This window comes from Struthio camelus, chromosome W (genome assembly GCF_040807025.1).
Source record: "Struthio camelus isolate bStrCam1 chromosome W, bStrCam1.hap1, whole genome shotgun sequence".
NCBI lineage: Eukaryota > Metazoa > Chordata > Aves > Struthioniformes > Struthionidae > Struthio > Struthio camelus.
In genome coordinates, this window is record NC_090981.1 from 13,127,489 (window position 1) to 13,151,242 (window position 23,754).

Consider the following 23,754-nt stretch of genomic DNA (forward strand, 5'->3'; position numbering starts at 1 on the left):
CCATCCATTCCCTGCTACAAACCAATAAAAGCTCCTTGGAAAAATAGGTACAGTTGCACCATTATGATGCTCAAACACCCCATTTGCCTCATGCTTTTAGAAACAATCCCTCTTTTGGAACTGAATGCTGAAATCTTAGACTCTGGGAGATGATGTAATCATTTCAGCCCAGAACGAGAACAATGGAAGCTGTTTGCAATCCAGGTTTGGATTTCAAGAGCCCTCCTAAAGACTAGGTGTGGTGTTCAAGCTCAGATCTGCTCACTACATTATATAATGAAATTTTAAAAACCTCAAACCAGGTTACTTGTTTGTGATGTTCATTTAAGCCATCGATCATCAGTTTCTAAGTAGAATTGACATTAATCAGTGTTAGTGGATGCTTGCACTGATTTGGATGGATCTGGATCCGGCCCGGTAACAGCAATATCCTGATGTCTCTATAACCACATCCTGGTACTTTACTATTTGTACAAGCTGCATTCCTTAAGGGAAAAGAAGATTTTGGAGTTGCTTCTGCTTCCTGCCGCTAGAAGTCAGAGCTCTGACCAACCTCAAAGGAAGGACTGGGTTCTGGTGAACTGCTGAGCTGCCCATGGATTTGAATGGCAAAAGGAGGAGTGATTGCAGATATTAGAAGTGGAAGATACTAGAAATGGAAACAAAAGTCTGGATTTTCCAGTTGCCCAGAGCTGGATAAGAGATGTGACTTTCTTTTTTTTTTTTTTTAACTATTAGGGGGATGGGAGGGGTCTGTAAATTGAGCCTCAACTCTCAGTAGTGGGACAAGGCAATAGGAAAGTTTTTATCAATTACTAAAAGATTATCAGAGCAGTTTGACTGCAATACTAATGAACAACCTAATGGCACCTACTAAATAAGAAAGATGTAGTTCCTACAAAGGAGCAGCTACCAAATGTATTTTAATTGATTAATATTTTGCTGTACCTTTTATAAATAAAGAGATACAAAGTATATTCTTTTAACTTTTTATTTTTGTGGGGATGGACAAGTAAAAATGCTTTCAAGCACACCTGTATAGCATAAATATTTGTGTACAATCAACTTCTCTACTATAGTTGAAGTAGTTTGGTTAGTTCATTCTGTATTGTAGTGGAAGTGATTTAATTTAATTCATAGTCCATATCATGCTTCTGAAGTCCTTCTGGCTTGGACTTCTTAGCTAAAATACAGACTTCATTCTTACAGTTTTTATGATAATATTACTCAGAATGGTTTAAAAGATAATTTAGAAATAACCAAAAATAGATACTAACTAAAAGAGCTTTCAAGTGAACTTAATGTTGGGTGTCAAAATGGGCCAAGGAAGAAGAAAAAGTTCCTGTACGTCCTTTCAAAGAGGAACTTGACTTCAATCCCTTAGTATTCTTCCTCTGTCTCTACAGAGAGCATATTGATTCCTCTGAATTAGCTGGTTGAAACTCTGATTATATGGGCTCATTCTGACACAATTCTCATGTTAGAATTTAAGCAATGACTGAAATGTCCACTTTGTTCAGAACCTCTAGTTGAGTAATTATGTCTTTCAGCAAATAAAGTAGTAAATTTAAACTGATTCCTCTTAGTATACATCTGTAGATAGTCCTGATCATAGTTTTCTACAGATTTCATGTTAGCTTAATCAAATACTAAATTAATTGCAAAATTGCATGACTTAGTTGCTGTGTGAAGCTTCATTTTCTTTTCTTTTTGAACAGAGGAAAAAATGGTTACAAAGAAACATTAGCCTTCAAAATACATATTTAAGCATTAATAAGTGGCTTACTTTTAAAAAAATATTGGATTGACTTCTGAAAATCATGTTCCCTTACATAAGTGTCATGTAGATACACGTTGCTAGCCAAAGAACTTGATTTTCATAATTCAGTCTAATGCTTTTAAAACTTCAAAAGTCCTACAGGTGGCAATGGGTATCTTATGTAAGGGAACATAAGAAGCTTTAAAAAAAACCCTGAAAACAGGTTCCAGTTAAACAGTAATTGGTTTGGAAAGAAATATTAATCTGTACAATAATCTGTGCAAACTGTAATATTATAGGGATTGCTTAGCAGCAGACTAGCAGTAATGGGAGGAGATTAAGAGAAAAAAAATGCAGCAGCTATCACAAGCAGCTTTCTAGCCATGCAATGTGTAAAGTTCTTGAAATGATTCCTGTGAAAGTTAGAGAAGCAATACCTCTGGGGGAAACTTAGACTGGGCTCGACAAATAATACTTCACGTTCATAAGAATTTACTGTTTTTTCTCTTGCTATCTCAGCCTGTTTTAAGAATATTAGGCCCATGATGTATTGGAAGCATATCTCAGACTCGTGACCAAAGTCTCTGGAAAAGAAGATGGACAGGGTGGTTTGGGAGCACGGGCAGAGCTAGAAGTGCAGCAGAGGAAGCTGACAGTTATGGAAGTTTGGGTTTTGGCTCCATAGTCAAACAGAAGGGATTTTTTTTTTCTTAAAGGAGGTATTCAGCATCCTTGTTGCATGTGAAAAATATGGTGCATTTTATCCAAATTTAAAATATTCCTTGAATAGTGAATGATTCTCTAGAGAATTTGTGATTGTAAATACTTTGGGAAATTTAATATTCAGATCTTTTTATGTTCTGACTAGCCTTACTTATGGAGTAAAACAAGAGCTGCTATGCTATAAAAATTGTAAGTATACTGAAATCTTATGTGTAAAGAACTGAGTTCTTGTTAGGTTAAATAGTATTGATTTTTATTTCTTGTTACAGACAGACTTAGTGCTACATTCCTTGTGACTCAGTCATCACATTTTCTCTGCAGTGCATCTGCATATTGTAGTTTTCTGGCTGAAGGTGTCACTAATGTGACACTAATGTGTGCCCTGAGAATTTCTATATGTTAATGGTTTTTGGTTTTTTTTCACTTTTTTCTGAGTTTCATTGATTTCAGACTATTTTTCTTGCAGTAAGCATTCTTGTAAATGTTTTTTCCTCTTAGGATTTTGATACCTGTCCTCAACTTTAATACTAGTTCAAACAGACTTTTTCAGAAGAGCTGAAAGTCCTATTCCTTCTTAAATATATTACTGTACCTCTTCATGCCATAATTTCCCCATTTGTAAAATGGGTATAATGGTATTAATCTCTTTTCAGAAAGCTCTTTGAAAAGTTATGTGATATTGCTTTCTCTGTATAGAAAGAATTAGGTATTGTTATTACCCTTGAAATTTGAAGAAAAATCCAATTTTTTGGCCTTAGCACAAGTTCAGTGTGAACTTGCCCTGGAAGTATCTAGACTAGGGAGTTTAACTAACTCCTCAACACTGTAAGAAGTTGTGCTGATGTGTATTATCCCCAAGGTTTGGAATATTCTTATGTGGGGGTTTTGGTTTAGACCTGTCTTTAGTCTCTCTGAATCTTAAACAATGACAATAAAAATATTTTTCTTCTTTTTGTTCTTGGATAGTTTCCAGAAAAGGAGTGAAACCTTGCCTCTAAAGCAAGCACCAGAAATCATTGTTTAGTTTGGATTTTTTTCAGTAGTTTACAAATCTGGGTGTAGTGTAGAGATGTTATTCTAATCTAAACTCTGGACACTCCTTGGAAAAAGAAAATCACGTGATTTGATTAGACGCCTCGCTTCTGGGCCAGCGCTCAGAGACTAGCAGTGTGCTAAGAGGCATTTCTCAGGGAGATAGGGACTGTTTTATCCCACCTCCCTGCCTTCGCTATGGAGGAGTTCCAGCATCAGCTGCTCACTGTTATTGGGGCTCTGATCTGTTTCTGTACTCTGGTAAAATGCATCCGATTTCTGAAATATATTTTCCCACATACTTGGAATGCTTTGCCTCAGGCTTTCTTTCGGTCACTGGGAGAATGGGCAGGTAAAGGAAATTTCCTCATGTTTTTCTTGTAACTGAGCGATGAACTGTTATGTTACTAATCAGGAGAGGTTTTCCTTGTGTTCCCTTACCCTGTCCCTTCAGAACAAAACACGCCTTCCACTAAGTGTGGTTTGCTTCATTTCTTTCTTTTTTTTTTTTCCTCTTAGTAACTTTGGTTTAAGAACCAGAAGGTTCTGCACACTTGAGGAAAGTAGGAAAATAACCAAACTGATAAAAGCTCACATACCTGGTGAATAGATGTGAATTCCTTCCTCATGCCTACTTCTGATGTTTTTTCTCTACTGGAAATGCTTTAGTTTTAATAACATTGCCTATATCCTCAGTTTCCTGTTATGTAAAGCAACTAGTTTATGTCTAGCATATGGCCTCCACTCTTCAAAGCAACTTTTCTTTGTTCCTGGTGACTTTGCTCCAGTCTGTTTTTCCTGAATTGGTTGCCTCTCCTTAATGGTATCATTAATGAGACAAATCTACTTCTGCCTAAAAACTTCAGAGGCTGCTACTTGGCAGTTCTATTTTAGAGCTATTACAGGTTCTCATAAAAATAACAGAAATGTTTAACAAACACCACCTTTCCACTGAATGTTGATATTTTTCTTAGGCTTGTTAGATTATTGGGATGAAGTAGGAATGAAAAGTTACTGCATTTTCTGAGTTCCTAGGCTACAGATGTAATCAATGGTGGCATCTTGCTAACAAGGAACCCCTATCAGTACTCTTGTACTTCCTTCTTGCCTCCACATTAGAGCCTTGAACTCACTGGATTTAATAAGCATTTAATAAGCACATTTAACAGTGGAATAATGAAGAGTGAAATCCATTCCTTTGCAGAAGACCTGCCTAAAGACCAGGTATTTCTGAAATAACATGTAGGCCGTATTTTGATTTAAGTGAGGCATGGGCCTCAGATCTGTGCATGAGGGAGAGGGTCACGGAGTGGAAGTTTCTATACAAAAATCTTGTTTCCATTGAAGTTTGAGAGACTGTTGCTTCCTTCAGTGGAATCACCTTTTATGCTCTGTCCTTTTAAAAATGTATAATCTTCTGGATGCAGTGAAATTCATAGGTTTGAATGATTTGCTGTATCACATGGCACATGAGATCCTGAGAATCATGAGAATTAAAGTTGGCAGGTGGAAACTTGTTTCCCAACAGACATTTGCTTTGTATCTGCTAGTCTACTAGGAATGTAAAAAAATACCTGCAGTGCAGAAGCATTTTTCAGATATTGACTAATATTCCATTTTGCTCTGAAAACTTACCAGGTTTACCTTGGAATTGTCTTAGTGTTTTCCTACTGTATTTCTTCCTTATGGTGATAAATAATGCTTTCTTTCTGTATTTCCTCTTTGGTATTTGTTTGCATAACTTCTAAAGTTCAGGGTACTTTACATATGCCAATACTTAGTTACTTTCCCAGTGATACTAAATCCAAAGGTAGACTGTGAGCAGGAAAACTCTGGAAGAAGAGCACTTCATAGATGGTGGTAAATTTGCTGTGATGTTTCCTTACAGACAGATTTATTGTGAAGGAAAGACGTTACATCAGCTTCAGGGACCAATTAGTCCTTATCTCCTGCCGTTCTGGCACCAACATATAAGTAAAAAACTTGCAAAGCAAAACTTGTAAAAATATGCATATGGAAGAAATTTCTACCACCCCGTAGACAATTGATTTATTGCTGTGTGTCTCCCTATTGAAAATGAGAAAAATAACTACCTACTATACCAGCTGGGTTACAGTGGAGAGGGATTTTCTAATATTAGTAAAATGATTTGAAGAGCAAAAGTGCTGAATTATATGACAAAAATTGTTAGACAAAAAAGTCACAAGGAAATAAATCTTAAGAAAAGGTTGATTCTGTGCTTTAGGAGAGTACCATTTAGGTAGTAATGGTCAAGAAACTCAGAAGATGAAGATTAAAGAATCCAGGAAAGAATAAGCTAAAGCAGAGTAACAAATGTAATCTCTCTTTTTTTTCTTTTTTACTTTCTCCAGTGGTCACAGGAGCAGGAGATGGGCTTGGAAAAGCATATTCCTTTGAGGTAAGATAGATTACTTACCCTTTAATTTTATTTTAACTAAATGGCAAGTGCTACCCTTCCACCAAACTCTGAAAGTTACTAAGGTTATTCTAGGATTAAGAGCCAGTATGACAAACATGGTACTAATCCTTCTCCTCTGCATGTGCAGAGTAACACTAATCAACTTCTGAAAGGAAAGCGGTATTGCATTTCAGAGGAAAATCATTCATGCCCCAACACTCGCGTTGGACCAAGAAAATCAAATGGAAACGCTGAGTAGTCTAAAAGATTTTGTGTTGTCTATCCAGAGCAGGAAGTCTCCTGGGTTGGCTTTTTTTCCCAGTTTTGCAGTTGATCTGTTGTGTGTCTTTCAATGGGGTTGTCTAGCATTAAACATACAAAATGTAGAGTCATTTTGTAGCCCTCACAGTTGCAGAGAAAAGCTTGACAGATATATGTGAAACCACAAATAAATGAGAAATCTACGTAAATGAACAACTATAAGTTATGAAAATTATAACAAAATCTAAAAGCATAAGGAAGAATCAGTAGCTCTAAGAGTAGGAGGAGAGTGAAGGGAGGAACGGTGAAGCTGAGAGCTGCCATCGGCTCCATGGTAACCCATTGCTGCTGCTGTGCAGAGTCACTAGGGCAGCCCCATTCTATACCCCCCTGCCTATCCAGGGCAGGGTGGCCTCTCAGATCATCTTTGCTGCTAGTGATAGTGACCAAGTGGTAGATTTTCTTTGAGGTCTTCATTCAAAGGTTCTTTTTTCTAGAAGCTGCATATCAATGATACATGAGTTACTGCCTCCAGTGCTGAGATGACCAGGTGAAAATTAGCAGCCTCTAATATGTCAGTATTTAGATTAGATGTGATCCCTTCTGATCATAAATTATATATAAAATATATCTCAGAGGAAAGGAAAATGAGTTTGCTTTTGAATTAATTGACAGGACTTTCTAAGCCAATCTTTTTAAGCATATGCATTATTTACTTTAAGCACCTACCTCATGATTTTGATTCCTGCGAGTGGCAATATAATAAGTACTTTTGGAAGGGCATTGAATGTAGGAAGCACAAGGACAAATGCCAAGTTTAACATTCAACATTCATCATAGTTGTGATAAAGATCACAAGCTCTTCTGTGGGAGAAAAGGGAAAATGTTGCCTTCTGTTAATGGAAAGGGCTAGAGGAATGAATAGGTTGGGGAAGGATGGGATGGGTGAGAGAAGGATTTAGTATAAGTGCTTAATTGTATCTTTAAAACCACACCTCTGGGTGTAGCCACCTGCACATGCAGCTTGCTGAACTAATTTCTTAAGTGAGCACCTGGTGATATTTTATCCAGGTGAAGTTTGCAGGCACCTGTGAATGTCTAAATCAGAATCTCTGTCATTGTTCTGCTTCCTTCATGCTATTTAGGTGATGCAACAGTAAGTCCCATTAAAAGCCAGTTATTGCAGGATGGCTGCTTTACACCACGAGAAAGAGTAAAACAACTACTGTGTTTTCTTGAAAAACTTGGCTGGAACTGGCAAGTTTTTGTGGAACATGTGTTAATTATTTTTGGCTTTGCGGGATGATGGAGAGCCATCCTTTATCCATGCTGAGACATACCTTTCTCCCCAGGTGGTCTCTTTGATTTAAGCTTTGCTCAGCTACTGCTCTGTGGGGCAGATCTCAAGTCCACACCACATGAGTTCATAGCTTGGCACCTTCATCTTGCTGGCGGAGGTCAAAGCACACACTTGTGTGTGGCTCGTGGATAAATAAATCTGACCCTACTGTTTTAATGTCTGTGTGCCTTTGGAGTTTCTGGCTCAGCTCTGCTGTCTTGCTGGTCTGATGTCAGGGCACAAAACGATCTGATGTTCTTCTGGCGTAGGTCCCTCTCGTGTCAGGGGCTGATGTGAAGGCAGCCCTTGTGATGTGCATCTTCCCCACAGGTCTTGTCTGTTGGCCACAGGGCCGCAGGTAATGCCAGTTCCTCTAGAGTTTGTGCTCTGACACCAAGTGATGGATTTCTGTGACGTCCTGAGCTCAGAAAGGGGCTGATAACAAGTCACAAACTAATGTGGGGGCTCCACACTTCTTGGTAGTATACAGGACTTGAGACTAGGGAGAGCAGTTCTTGGGTTTTGGAAGGCCAGTGCGATGTGGCTTTCCCTGTTCAATGTTTTATGTGGAAATCTCAGTAGGTGGCTCATTAGGTACAGCCCAGTTGGCAGAGGTCCAGGCAAAGAACATTACAATATTTACTGATTCAGTACCCTTCTTTCCAAGGTTTATAGCTAATACAGGTCTCTGCAAAGCATATCAAGCTCAATAGCTGGCTGGACTTGTGTGAAGAGCCAGATAGCTCTGAGGTCTTCAGGTCAATATATATACACTACTTTGTTGCTTTCAGGACAGATTTTTCAGAGCAAATTATTGTCCTTTTAGTTTCCTGAGCTTCTGTTGACAGGCAAGCACACAAACACCTTGAGCTTGTTCTCTTCTAAATGAAAGTCCAGGTTTCCATGAAGGCACTGTCAGTATTTCTAGCACATCAGGGTGATTTTAAAGGCCTGGCCTTCTTGAGCATATAGACTCAGTTCCTTAAACTGGCTACTGTGACATCAGGGTACTGGGATATTGGCTCTAATTTGCTATACTTATTTCAAAAGCCAGGTTTCTATTAGATTTGGTCCATTAGTTCTTGGATTGATGGGATTTAGACTCACCAGACTTATAACAAGGGAAAAAATGTCATCTGTGAATGTGCTGCTAGGCTGTCACGTCTCAGAGCTCTTTGACATCTCTACTCAACTGTTGGCATTTCACAGTACTGGTACAGTCTTGATAGTTCTGTTTTTTCTGAGATAATAACCACAGATCTACTTTAGTGACTGTCACTGGTTTAGCACCTCAAATTTAGTGGGTTATGGAAGAGGCCATACCATACTCTGAGATTTATCATCTGCAGACTTTTCATTTGATGTGAGGACACAAGCAGGACATTGGTCGCTCACATCCTCACCTAGCTGGCTGGTTTAATGAATATTTTTGTTATTATTAATAGTGCATAACTTTCTTACAAATCAGGCTGCTGCTTATGTTAAAATCAATGTTTCAGCAGACCATTTTGAGACAGGCACTGCATTCATTTATTAATACAACATTTTCTCAAATCTCAAATCTTTTTGTCTCATTTCCTGAAATTGTGTGCAGTATTACCAGCAGTCTAATGCAAGCTAAATATGATTTGAGTTATCCTGCTCCAGTTGCATCCATATTATAATTTATTCACTTGATCCTGGATTTTTTCCTGCAGATACTGCTATCCTAGTTCTGTTGCGCAGGTGCAGGGCTAGCACAAAGCGTGCAGAATCCTACTGCCCCCCTGCAGTCTCAGTCCTGGTCTGCTGGACCAGAAAGATTTGAGAGATTTGAATCACAGAGACCCTACAGGTCTGAACCCCAGGGAAAGAAAATGAAAGAAGCACTGAGACGATATCAGTGCAATTTCGAGGAAGAGAGAAAAGTCTCACGATAGGTAGAAATGTAAAACTATGGCTTCCATAAAACATTATTAGGGGGTTTAAATTATTAAATCTGTGTTTCTGTCTGGGTAGAGTATCAGCAATTTGTGAGTGAAACTGCAGTAGTTACATGCACGGTTTGAATCAAAAAAATTTGTGTCTTGCCTTGCATGTAACTTCTGTTGTTTGAAAATTTGTCTCAGGCTGAGCTGCAAAAATGCACTAGAAGCTGCACAGTGATTTTTTTTTCATTAGTTTAATGTGGATTTTAGCTTTTAAACAGTGGCTTTGCAAGATTCTGGAAAGCAGATCTTGCTCGACCTTTCTTTTTTATTAACCCAGTTTCTAAATGCTAAGTTATCATTATTTGTTATGACTGGAGGCAGTAATAATCTTACATTTTAATAGTCTCAGTAGTTCAGAAGCATTTTAATCCTTCACCACTGGGAGTCAGGATTTCCTAATATATACAGGTTCATACTGCACAGTGCTGGGAGCCAGTGCTTACTCTTATCTGTGATGGGAAATTCCATCCTCTAACGTCAAAGCCTTTGTGTGTTAGCAAAATGCTTTGTGCTAAAGACATTTCCACTAAAAGTTATATTTATCTAGAATGCAGTAGTGTTAAAGCCGATTTAACCATTAGTGTGGATGGCCAGGAAATCATTTTCTAAGCACAATGCTTTTTGCTTGCTGTGAAGTTGCATTTGAATCTCATGGTAGTTAAAATGTCCTGTGAAATCTGTTTCTGAAAAGGATGCATGTTTTCTATGTGAGTGAGCAAGCAAAAGAGTAGTCAAGTGTAGCTTCTTTTGCCTTAAGAAATGGCTGCTACAACCTTATAGTTCTGGTTAGTCTGATAAACAGCAGCAAAGGAGAGTCTGCTTCTCTCATCTGACAATTAACAATTTTATAAAATTGCCACAAGCATTTGTCTTAAGCTAAGATACAACTCATCAGGTCTTAGCAATAGGAATCATTTACTTAGTTTTTTAGAAGGGGATTTTTCTACCAAATGACACAAAAAATATAATTGAGATGATATTGAGAAGCCCAGAAAAATAAATCATTGCTTTTGTTTTGTTTTTTGACATGGCTGATATTTGGTCTTGGGTTTACATGCTAAAAAATTAAAATAATCCCTATCCAAACATCCCTAAATTACAAATAGAAATAAGTGACCATGGAAACAGAGACCATGTCTCCATTGCTTTCCAAATTGATTGGAAACAGCTTGAGTCAAGCTCATTGTGGACAAAGGGAAATTTGCCAGTATGTAGACAATTAGAGTTCTCTTCCTGAGTACTTCAAATGCAGCCCTTAAAATGAGCTTTCAAAACTCCAGAGTGTCCAAGTGTTTGCATATCTCTTTGTTGGAGATCTGCTGGATCATACAGGGGAAACCCTGAAGGAATGCACCAGTTGTTAGAAACTATAATGCTAACACATAATCCCAATTGGGGAGATGTACAAGCTTTGTTAAACACATTTTTCACGGCAGAGGAAAAAAGAATGGTTGTTGAAAAAGCCAAAGAAGGGGGGGGGAGGAGGAATAATAGGCAGGATGACTCTGAGACTTTTCTGCCCACTAAAAAGGACCCGGAGTGGGATCCTAATGTAGGAGGAGAAAGAGCTCAATTGAAGCAATATCAGCAATTGATACTAGATGAGGTTCAACATGGAGTGCCTAAACCAAAGAACGTGTCTAAACTTTATGAAGTGAGCCAGGGCTTGGAGGAAAATCCATCAGCCTTTTATGGAAGGTTATGTGAAGTAGCTAGAAAATTGACTGATTTGAATCCGGACGACGAGGCAAACCAGAGGATGTTCAATATGTTGTTTATTGGGCAGTCGGCCCAGGACATAAGAAAAAAGTTACAGAAAGTTGATGGAGCAGGAGGAGTGTCAATTTCTCAACTGATAGAAATAGCATATAAAGTGTATAACAACAGGGATGAGAAAGAAAGAAAAGAGAAACAGAATAGAATAAAGTTGCAAGCATCTCTGTTAGCAGCAGCAATAAATGGGAATAATATTAGAGGGAGAGATAGGAGAAGAGGCAGGGGGAGAGGGGGACAAGGTGGAATGATGAGGGGAAGAGACTCACAAAGTCGAACTCCATTGGGGCCAAATCAATGTGCGGTCTGTAAACAGGAGGGACACTGGAAGAATGAATGCCTGAATCGAAAGAGGGTAAAAGAGTAAGATCATGTAGAAGAGGCTAACATTATGTTAGAAGATTCAGACAATGACTGAAGGGGACTGGGGGAAAATATTAAGGTCTCCCCAGCTGATCCCCTGGTTCCAGTTAAGCTGGGGAACGAAACCATAGATTTTCTAATTGACAGTGGGGCCACTCATTCAGTAGTCACTAGTTGCAGAGGACCTCTAAGTAAAGTAACTATACCTATTGTTGGGGCAATGGAAAAAAGAACATTAAGGCCATTTTTACAACCAATGGAATGTACAATTGGGGACACCAAATTAATTCATGAGTTTCTATATATGCCAGAATGCCCCCTACCTCTGTTGGGACGAGACTTACTATGCAAATTAAATGCACAAGTAACTTTCTCTGAGAATGCTGTGCAGCTCCACATCCCACCTGAAGCTGCCTGGAAGGCCCAGATCTACTTGCTGACAGACAGGACGCCGCAAGAACCTGAGGAAAATATCCTGAACATTGTACTAGATGCGGTAATTCCACTGGTGTGGGCTTCTAAGAAACCAGGAAGAGCAAAAAACCGAAAAAAAAAAAAAAGTCCGATTAAAATAGAACTAAAAGAAGGGGCGAAATTGGTAAGGGTGCATCAGTACCCCATTAGGCTGGAAGCTTGTAAAGGCCTTGAACCCCTGATAAATACCTTCATACAGTATGGACTGCTTAGAGAATGTTAATCTGAATATAATACACCGACTTTGCCAGTAAAAAAGCCCCATTCCCAGGAATATCGATTAGCGCAGGATTTGAGGGCTATAAATCGAATAGCCAAAGATATACATCCCATGGTGTCTAACCCTTACACCCTATTAGCATCTATACCTGAGAGTAATGCCTATTTCACAGTATTAGACTTAAAGGACGCCTTCTTCTGCATTCCAGTAGATGAGCAAAGTCAAACTCTTTTTGCCTTTGAATGGGAGGATCCGACCACTGGAAGGAAAGGACAGTTGTGCTGGACTGTTCTTCCTCAGGGATTTAAAAATAGTCCTACTTTGTTTGGTGAGATATTGGCCAAAGAATTAGAACAGTGGCAAAATGACAGAGATGGTGTAACTCTTTTGCAGTATGTAGATGAGATCTTAATTGGAGCTGATACTGAACAAGCTTGTATGGAAGCAACAATAAGCCTGCTAAACTTTCTGGGACTGGCCAGATACTGGGTCCAAATTGCAAGAGAGAAAGTCTGGTATCTCGGGTTTGATATATCAAAAGGACAATGGGCACTGGTGGGGGAAAGGAAGGAAGCTATATGCTGAATAGCAGTACCAAAAACCAAAAGCAGCTAAGAGGGTTTCTGGGAATGGCCGGGTTCTGCCAGATATGGATTCCCAATTTTGGACTTATAGCCAAACCCTTATATGCAGCCATCAAGGGCCCAAGGGAGCTGCTGAAATGGACTCCAGAACGCTGAAAAAGCTTTGATGAAATTAAAAAGAAATTGATAGAGGCCCCAGCCTTAGGCCTCCCTGATTTAGCAAAACCTTTCCAGTTATATGTACATGAGAAACAACAGGTAGCTTCTAGGGTAATGATTCAGACGCTTGGAAGCTGGAAAAGGCCAGTAGCTTATTTTTCAAAACAATTGGATGAAGTAAGCAAAGGATGGCCGGCCTGTCTCCAAGCTGTAGCTGCTACTGCTTTATTAATTCAAGAGGCTCGGAAGCTCACTTTGGGACAACCAATAACAGTATTAGTCCCACACGCAGTGGTGGCTATTTTAAATCAAAAGGGACACCATTGGATTTCCCCAAACCGACTAGCCAAATACCAAGCCACACTGATAGATCAAGAAGACGTTACCCTAAGCGTGGTATCAACTCTTAACACTGCCACTTTGTTACCAATGGCAGAGCAAGAACCTTTACAACATGTTGTTTAGCAACTATTGAACAGGTATATGCCAGCAGGCCAGATTTGAAAGACGAGCCATTGAAAAATGCAGATTTGGAACTATTTACAGATGGTAGCAGTTCTATGCAAAATGGGGAAAGGAAGGCTGGATACACAGTGGTAGCCCTCTGGGAGGAAATAGAAGCTAAACCCTTACCCTGAAATACATCAGCCCAAAAAGCAGAAATCATTGCTCTTACTAGAGCCCTTGAGATTGGAAAGGGTCAGAGGGTTAATATTTATACTGACTCTAAATATGCCTTCGGAGTTGCACATGCTCATGGAGCTATCTGGAAGGAATGTGGGCTGTTGAACTCCCAGGGGAGCAGAATAAAATATGGACAAGAGATTTTAAGAAAAGAAAATCAATTGGCAGAAAGATTAAGGTGTACAAAGAGTGAAGAAGGATGGTGGGTAACTCCAAACCAACAAGTGTCAACCACATCTAGGATAATGGAAGTTCTCCTTAAAAAGTTGCATGAAGAAACACATATGGGATCAGATGCTATGGTGAGCAGTATCAAGAGATACACCATAGGACCGAAAATGCAAACAAGTGCAGATATAACAGTAAAAAAAAGCCAAACTTGCTGTGCAAACAATCCTAAATTTCAGAAGAAACCACCAATGGGTGAAGTAAGAAAGGGGATAACCCCTGGAGAATACTGGCAAATAGATTTCTCTGAATTGCCAAAATGTGGACAATATAAATATTTACTTGTGTTAGTGGATACATTTTCTAGATGGCCTGAGGCTTTCCCCTGTCACAACAATAGGGCTAGGGAAGTAATTAGGATCTTATTGAAGGAAATAATCCCATGAGGGCATATCCTCAGACAAAGGGCCTCACTTTGTTTCAGAAATAGTTCAGGGAGTATCTAAATTCCTCCAAATACAATGGGACCTGCATACCCCTTGGAGACTGCAGTCTAGTGGAAAGGTGGAAAAAATGAATCAAACCCTTAAAAGACAAATCTCTAAATTGTGTCAAGAAACCCAACTTAAATGGGTAGATATTCTACCAATTGCTTTGATGAGAATTAGGATCACTCCACAGGCAAGGAAAGGGGTAAGTCACTTTGAAATATTGTACAGAAAACCGTATCCTGTTAATGAGATAGGAAATCAGAGTGATCAAATGCATATCAAAGGTGAGGAAATCCTGAAAGACTATTTACTATCTATCGTTTTCACAGATGTTATCCTCTTTACACAGGTATCTCAACCAGCGAGCTCTACTTCCTTTAGACTCTCCAGTACATAATTTCAAGCCCGGAGACCTGGTTTATATCCGGACCTGGAAGGATGAACCATTAAAAGAGAAGTGGAAAGGACCTTATCTTGTGCTCCTAACTACATACACTGTGGTGAAGGTGGAAGGGATCGGCTCCTGGATCCACTACACGAGAGTGAATAAAGCTCCTCCAGAAGGACAATGGACATCTACACAAATGGGAGTGCTAAAGTTAAGACTCTCTAAGAACTCTACAGGTTAATGAATTGCACTTGGAATTCTGAATGTGCATACACTGAGTTAGAGTGTCTGGTTGTGGGTTGGCAATATTACTGCCTATAGTCACAAGATTTGTTTATAAGAATACTGATCTTTTCAAACTAAACCACAATGTCTAGAGGACTATGGATGAGAACACTCTTAATCTTACTATGTTCACCTATTAGTAATACTAATCTGATCTTACAACTTATACAATCTTTTGGGAAAATCCATGATGTAACTCAGATCACTGTTTGTTTGCCGACTCCAAAGTCTGCTGAGTCACTAGTACCTTGGGGAATACTCACAACTAACTTAACATCAATGTGGGAACATATGTGGAAAAATGTACCCAATAGTACCATAACATGGTGTAACAAAGAAGGGAAATATATTCTGAAGTGGACACGAATTGGGATGGAGGAACTAAATTCTCAGTTACAGGCCACCTCCAAGATGGCTTTACAAAATCACTTGGTCTTAGATTTACTTTTATTACATGAACACGGAGTCTGTGGCTATTTAGACTTTAAAAATGACAGCTGCTGTGTCCATATCCCTAACATCACCGAAAATCTGGATAAACAAGTTGATCGAATGAAACGAGTGGCAAAAACTAGTTGTGATCTGAGGAGCGGTATGGAAAGTGGGTGGTTAAATAAAATACTTCACGGGATGGGAATCTCTTTAACAGGATGGCTACAGAGTTTACTTCAAACCTTGATTATACTTGTAATACTGATTATAGTAGTTTGCACAATCTTTGGATGTATCAAGGGTATAATCATCTGAGCTGCCACGTCAGGATCCTCACCTGTAATGATAATCACAACCCACCCTAAAAGCCTCCCTATAAAAAATAGAGAAGAATTCCAACAAGATATACGCCAATGGGAAGAAACCATCAAGCAATTTTTTTAAAAAGCCTCATAAAGATAGAGATTTCCAACTAAAAGACACTAAATGAGACTTATTTGAAATAATGAATTATTAATCTAAGTCTCAAAGGGGGGAACTGTTGGAGGCATGGGGGGGGAAAGGAGAATAGGGCATTACTCAGTCTTTCACAGATAGTTAACAAAACAAGGCCTTGAAGAAAGGAGCAAGATTACACCAAAAGTCAGCCAGATAAGGAAGTACCCAAATAAGCCCGAAGAGAACAAAAACATCTGATAAACCAAAGAGAACTACTTGAACTACGGATGAACTATCCTAACTAGTATAGTAAAAAACCCACCCACGAGCAGGAAAGCCCCCTACCCACCAAAGCCCCTTCCCCATAGAGCATGCGTAGTAGAGAAAGAGGATATTTTGACTTTAAACGAAGACGAGACCTAGCAGGAACCAATGGGAACGAGGGTGACTTAATGCAGTTGTAAAATGTACTGATAACGGTTGCTCAAACTGTATGAAGTGTCGGCTGTGCAGTAACCAGGGTGTGCTAGCTTTGTGGAAGTACCACCTAGCACCCATCTCTGCGCAGATATGAATTAAACAAATATCTCGACCCTGTGTGTTTTTCGGCTCATTGCACACCGGGTGAAAGAACCCTTCTTTGGGACAACATCTTTGGAGCAAAAGCAGAGAATTGTGAGCATGCTCTTTGTGCTGAAAATGCAAATGGTTGTGGCTGATACATTTAATAGACAATCTACCCCTCATACTCTCAACGGAGCGAATTTTTTAAAAAAGGTCCTCATTTTCTTAACATTCTTTTCATTGTTTCAGAAGAGCTCAATAGGACAAACTGTTTTCCTCAAATAGGTTTAAGGAGAAAGCGTTGCAGGGAGTCAGCAACAGCAATCAATGGGCGTTCAGTGTGTGGGCTTCTCCAGTTCCTTTCTTGTTCTAAGCAAACCTGGTACTTTCAGATGAAGTTGGCTTTTTTGTGCTAACTAATTTTAACTCTCTTTCTCTTTGCTCCCATGGGCATTTTTCTAGTTTCAGCTCTATCTTTCTTTTCTTTGTGTGCACAACTCAGTTCAGCTGCTGCTTGTTAATAACCTAGTTTCACAAGTTAGGGGCATATTTCTCTCTCAAGCTCTGCCTAAAACTTGAACCGATGGGAATGGAAGGCCCAAGGAAAAAGGGAGACTAATACCCTTCTCTATTTGTTCTGCGTTTGTTCTGCACATGGTAATACCGAACTGACTACAAATGGACTGTTGTGTTAAATAGTGTTCACAGTTGTAAACTGCAACTCTTGCCAACATCTTTGTGGATGTATCTTTGTGTAACTGTATTTTGAATTTTTATGCATGGACTTCTTCATCTTTTTTCCTTCTTTTTTTTTTACTTTGCATCTAATGAAACAAACACTTAAAATTTAGCTATCTGACCTGCATGAGATTTTATTTCTATAAAACACATGAGTAAACTCCAAATCCTTTCAAACTCTTTTGAGCTTTCAGTTCAATGTGTTTAATCTACCTCTCAGAGAGGGGAAAAAAAAGAGGGTGGAGGGCAGTCTTGTAAAAGGACTTGTAAAAGTCATCAGCATATTTGGCCTTCCCTTTCCAAGTAAAAATAAAGATTCATTTTATGGGAAATGTCACATTGTCTTCACTCCCTGTGGACATTCATTCATTTGAAAATGGTTCAGATTATTTATTTTGGGTCATATTTTGGGGGTTTTGGACAACAGTCCAGTATATTTTTCTTGTAAAGGTCCAAGATTATATAGTGAAGGAGATGTTTAGGCAGACTGTAAGAAGTCTGATTAATGTTTGGCCTCGTTTTAACATTTGTTGTTTGCCCATTAGGCAGGTGATGGGTGAACGAATGTAATTAAAAAAAAATCCATAATTGTTTTTATTGCAAAACTGAGAAAATTTATAAAGATTCTTGTCACCTCATTGTTTTCTCTAACAACTTTCATATTCCTCTCTTGTAGCTGGCAAAACATGGACTAAATATAGTTATGATAAGCAGAACTCTTGAAAAACTTCAGAGAGTAGCCACTGAAGTTGGTGTTTGTCTCAAACTTATCTTCAGGTTTAGCAGGCTGGCTTTACAGGGACCTGGAGTCCATTTCCAGATATGGCTACAAGGCTACAAATTATTTGTGGTAATACTCCCTTGCTTGAATCCTTCCAAACTAGTCATGGATAGCTTTGAAAATACATGCTGTAGTTCGAAGAGTAGAATGGGTTAGATGCAAAAATAGATGCAGGTTCTCTACTGACTTAAAAACTGTAAATGCAGGTAAATGAGATGTAATACTTATTTTTTCTGAAGAATCTACTAATCAGTTTGCGACTGGGAAAGAAAGGTTACCTTTAGGCTAGTTCTTTTAATCTAAAAACAAGTAACTCACCTAAGAAAATAAATGTAAATGGAAAATAACAAAGTAGGAATAAAAAGCAAATGAATGTACTTGTTAGCTTTTTCTCTGTAAGGTTTACAAGTTACAGTTGGCTTTTGGTAAAGCAGTTAAATAGTGTGTCTTCAGAATTAACATTCCCTTTCTTTTCTTCAAAGGAAATTAACCTAGGGAGTGGCTTGTTTAAATACATTAAGATCCATGGTTGGGATTCTTATAGTAGTCAAAAGAGTTTATATCCTCCATTGACTTTAAAGATTGCTGTAATCATGGTTATTCTTCCCACTGTCTCTCTTTCTCTCCATGCTTTCTATCCATGCAGAGAGTTTGATTTACAAGTTCCTGTGTTACGTGTGTGTCACTCCAAGATCATACTTCTGTCAGAAAGACTTTCCTTGAAATAGGCTTGACAGCTGGCTCCAACAGAATATCAGGTCAAGGATATTTATCTGCAGAGAGAGCAGTGCATCTCTCAAGGATATGACAGACTTGAAGTGGGTGAAGAAATCTGTAACTTCTGAACCTGCAGCTACTGAAGTCAAGGATCAAGCTCTTAAATTTTCTGCCCGTTTCCCTCCCTCAGGGCTAGGGATAGACCTGTTTTCCCTCCGGAAGCAAGGAGTTTCAGTGGAGGAAAGCACCAGCTCCCTGTGAACAGTCTCTATAAGCAGCCATATCCATGAGGCCAATGTGACTATAGCCTACATTAGCCCCTCTTAAGTAAACAGTCATAAAAAATTAACTTCCATGGGAATTAGGCCAGCTCTACTGTCATTGTTGCATTTTTTTTGCAGCTAAATATTAAAAAATTAAAATAACAGAATCCTTAAAAAAAAGGTTAAGGAGTTTTTATAGTTTCTTTGTGTTGTAAATTATAGTCAGAACCAAAGAATGAAAACAAGAAGATTCATGAGGCTAACATAGCTAAGTAAAGAGAAGAAGTGGTGGAGGGCTGGAAAGATAACATACTGTAAATTCCCCTGTACTATGATTTATTTAAGGCCATCCACTGGCCCCCTTCCTAATTGAGGCCCTCCTGTGCTGAGTTCTGTAGAAACACATAAGAGCCTGGCCCTGTCCTGAAAGGTATCACTCAAATGGTCTAGCCTGCAAACACTCCTGCATGTCCTGCAAGAGTGGCCCATGACTTTTTGCACATGAGGAAACCTTGTTGACTTCAGCAGCGTTATTCATGTAATCCCTGGTTCAGGGAGGTGGACGGTTTGACCCCAGGAGCTCAGGCTATGCTGATTAGGTGTCTGCACTATGTTCAGGTGGGTTGTGGGCACAAAGAAATTTTCCCAAAGCCTGCTGAAATTGGTGGCAAATCCCAGTGAGCTCTATCAATTGTTTTCAGTGGGTTTTGGCTGAAGCCCAGAGTGACTCATGTTATTGTGTCAGGTTGGAAATGAGTACATAACAAGTAGATGGCACAAACAAAAGGAAGGAGAGGAAGATATAGTGAAGGAAAGCACAGAGTGTATGATCTGGAGGCCACTAAAATCAGCAGGGAGCACTGGATCAGGCTTTTAAATGTGTGCTTATGTTAAAGCTTTAGAAATGTTCCACTGATTTCAGCTTGCAGACTCAGACTTTGTTGTAGTTAAGCTAGGCAGTCATCAGAAAAGGAGAAAGGTTAAACTTACTGTGATTTTATGTGAGTAAATAAACAATGGAAATCAAAGCTGATTCAGAAATTTAACCAGAATGATTTTACTGTTTTTGTAATTTTTAAACTCTTATTGATTTTTTTTTATTTCTAAACTGCTTAAAGAAGCAGTGTCTCAGCCCGAGCAGTTATCATTATCCCTAACTCTGTCCTCCCACAAGAGCTAGCTCTAAGAGCTGAGCAGGTCATAAGCTGAGAGGATTGCATAACTTAAAACACTTGACACATCCTTCCTTCTGTTGTGGAAACAGTTTGAGCCTAGGTTTCTGAGGAGCAGAGTCTCATGCACATATAACAGCAGAGTTCATTATTTAATTAAATGACGGTAGGCCAAAGTAACAGCTCGAGCTGGGTGCCTCCGGGGAGGGACCCAGAACAAAAGAATTCTTAAGTAATTATGCTCCTTACAGTCTTATTTCCCTGCCTGCCAGTGACAGTCTCTTCCAATCTTCTTTACAGAGTCGGTGGTCTCTTTCCCTCTGATTGGTTCATGTCTACATCCCGGGCTGGTTGCTAGACGGTTGCTATGTTCCTGCTCCACAGTACCTTATCTTATCCGAAGGTCAGCCGTTACCTCTGTTCATTCTGGTCACTCTGTTCTGTATCCTCGAGGGCTGGTTCTAGCTGATTTTGCAGTCGCGTCGTCAGCAATGTTCTTTGGGTTGCAGTTCAGTCCCGCGGCCTGCAGGCTTCACCTACTTTAGGCACTTATGCTAAGCAAGAGTCAGACTTATGCTAAGCTGAAGCTAGGTTGGCTACAATTCCCTTCTCTAACAGTCCTCCCTTTGTTTTTATGAGCATTCCTGCTAGATACATGCATGAATGATTTAACTGAAGCACAGTATTTATATATACTAAGTTATGATAAAGCCTTTTAAGTTATGCAAAAATCAATAATCTATATATAATGTTTTATATGCTTCTGCTAATCAGGCAGTGATCTAGCGTATCAATTTATATGATTTAAACACTTCTACTTCAATTAATTGTTTTATCAGGTGTCATAATCTTACATATAAGATGACGACAAGTAACAAGCGCAGCAGTGTTAGGGCTAGTAAGATTATGACTGGATGGAGTATGCGATTAAAAATTCCTGTCGCTGTTGGTGACCATCCCAGAAGGGTTTCCCACCATTGATGGTCTCCATCCTTCCTTACTCTTTCTAAAACCTGGTGTAGTTCTTCTGTATCGTGATAAACAGTAGTTAAAGTTTTTTTTTTCCGTTATCTTGGATGCGTTTCAGCAATTGATACAAATTGTCATGTTGCAGCAATTCTCTCACTAAAGTGAGATTCATCCCGATAGGGGTAGGCAATAGATTTTGAATTAGTGTGTAATTGGACTGCAACAGCTGCTGAGATATAACAGGAGCTGAGTAATTAAAATCACATCCTAGGATTTCAGTAAAGTTACAGATGCAAATATTCGAGTGATTACTTGCACTTATATTAATATTATCTACAGATACAAAATCACAACGGGTTCTCATACAAACACATCCTTTTCCAAGATATACAAGTACAGTTTCAGGAGTTTCATCGGGAGGTATTTCAAAATGACAGACATTTTGTTCAGTATCAAGACAAATGTCCTGGGCCTTGATAGTATTACTCTCACAGAGAAATCCCTGTTGCTCTCGCATGACGCATGCGCTAACATCGACCGTTTGCCATTTGTTTCCATTATTTAGGGCCTACACTCTATGTTCTATCGGATAGAGTATAGGTCCATTGTGATTCAATCCCGGCGCAATGATAGGGTATATAGTATATACAGAAGCATTGCGTATTGTTAGGACAAAAGCTGCGGCTTTATTACTGATAGGGTCATAAGTAAAAATTTGTTGATTCTCTATAATGGGTTAAGGTAAGTAACATCATCAGCACGTAAGCATATGCCCAGCCATCTCATGGGATGGATTACTTATCTGGTGGATAGTTGTTCGCGACCCACTTGACATGCGAATGGTGTATCCAGTTTTCTTCCCTGAAACAGCAAAGTAAGAACATAATAAAACAGTATATGGTCCCTCCTGCTTTGGTTCTAATTTAGACTTTCGTGAAAACACTTAAATCAAAACCTTGTCTCCAGGTAATATATCATGCACCCATATTTTTGGTGGAGTGAGTTGGTACCACCGGGCTTGTTTTCTAAAGGTTTCAAATCTTTTTTGCATAGCTAGTACATCCCGAGTCAACCGCTCATCTCCATCCAATAGGCTGGTCTTGGTGGGAATATAAGTTCCCGGTATAATTAAATGTCTCCCAAAAAGAATTTCTGCAGGTGTTAACCCTATAGGCTGTTTCAGAATATTCTGAATATCCCATAGAGCTAAGTTTAGGGCTTCTGGCCATTTTGGCCCCGTATGTACACAGATTTTTGCTAATTTCTCTTTCAAAGTCCTATTCATCCTTTCTACCTGTCCTGAGGATAATAAATCATGTTCTCTCTCCCCTGTTCAACACACTTTTTCTGATGATGTGAGGAATCCTCGTTCCTTCCACAGCATTCCTACTGCGTGACATATTCCAAAGGCATATCGAGAGTCCGTATAGATGTTAACTCGCTTTCCTTTCGCTAGGCAAGCTGCGCGTGTCAAGGCTATTAATTCAGCCCCTTGTGCACTCATCCTTACCAGAAGCGATTCAGCTTCTATTACTTGCCCTTGGCTGACCACGGCATACCCAGTCTGCCGTCGTCCATGTAGGTAACAGGATGAACCATCTACAAACAGGATCAAGTCTGGATTCTGTAAGGGAACATCAGTTAAATCCACTCGGGGCTTGCTTGAAGTATGCATCCCCTGTTTGCACTGGTGGTGCTCTTCCCTGTCATCAGGTAATGGTAGCAAAGTTGCAGGAGTCAAAGTATTGCACCTTTTTAGGAGTACATTATCTGCTGTTAAGAGAATTAGTTCATACCTATGTGCCTGCTGTGGGGATAATGTTTGAGTTGCATACTGTCTCAACAGTATTTCTACTTCATGTGGCACATGGATTGTAACAGGATGCCCTAGTATAAGGGGATGACTTTTCTTTAGTATCATTGCGGCTGTTGTTATCGACTTAATGCATGCAGGTGCTCCTGCTGCAACTGGATCTAACTGTGCAGAATAGTATGCTACTGGCCTTTGGTGGGGACCTAATTTCTGCATTAATACTCCACTAGCTACTTCCTTCCGTTCGTGTACATACAAATTAAAAGGCTTTGTATAGTCTGGGAGTCCAAGAGCTGGAGCAGAGACTACGGCTCCTTTTATCGCTCTGAAAGCTTTCTCTCACTCAGGGCCCCGTGCAATGGGCGCCACCTCTTCATTTTTCGTAGCTTCCTTTAGAGGTTTGGTTAATTCTCCTAATCCCGTTATCCACAGTCGACAAAACCCTACTGCGCCTAGAAACCCCCATAACTGTTTCTTCATAACAGGGCGAGGGAGCTTCACTACAGCTTCTACTCTCCCTGGGTCTATCTCCCGCTGCCCCTTTTTCAAAATAAAACCCAAATATTTTACCTCCTTTTTGACACAGCTGGAGTTTGGATGGAGAAGCTTGGTGACCTTTCTCTGCTAAAGCAATACATAAATGTACAGTATCTTTCAAGCAAGTATTCTCATCTTTACTTGCTATCAGGAGTTCATCTACATATTGTATTAGAGCCGATCCACCTGGTAATTCTATATCTTTCAGGTCTTCCTTTAATATTCATGAAAAGATGAT

At 39.4% G+C, this 23,754-nt stretch overlaps 1 protein-coding gene across 1 annotated transcript in view; it reads left to right on the plus strand.

The window, feature by feature from the left end:
- The first annotated feature begins 3,587 nt into the window (after positions 1-3,587).
- LOC104139668 (17-beta-hydroxysteroid dehydrogenase type 3-like) overlaps positions 3,588-23,754 on the plus strand; it is a 32,535-nt gene continuing 12,368 nt past the window's right edge. The window contains exons 1-3 of the mRNA XM_068925971.1: positions 3,588-3,866; positions 5,887-5,933; positions 17,941-18,016. Coding sequence (XP_068782072.1) covers positions 3,713-3,866; positions 5,887-5,933; positions 17,941-18,016 — 277 coding nt within the window. The 5' untranslated portion in view covers positions 3,588-3,712. The remainder of the gene's footprint in view (positions 3,867-5,886; positions 5,934-17,940; positions 18,017-23,754) is intronic.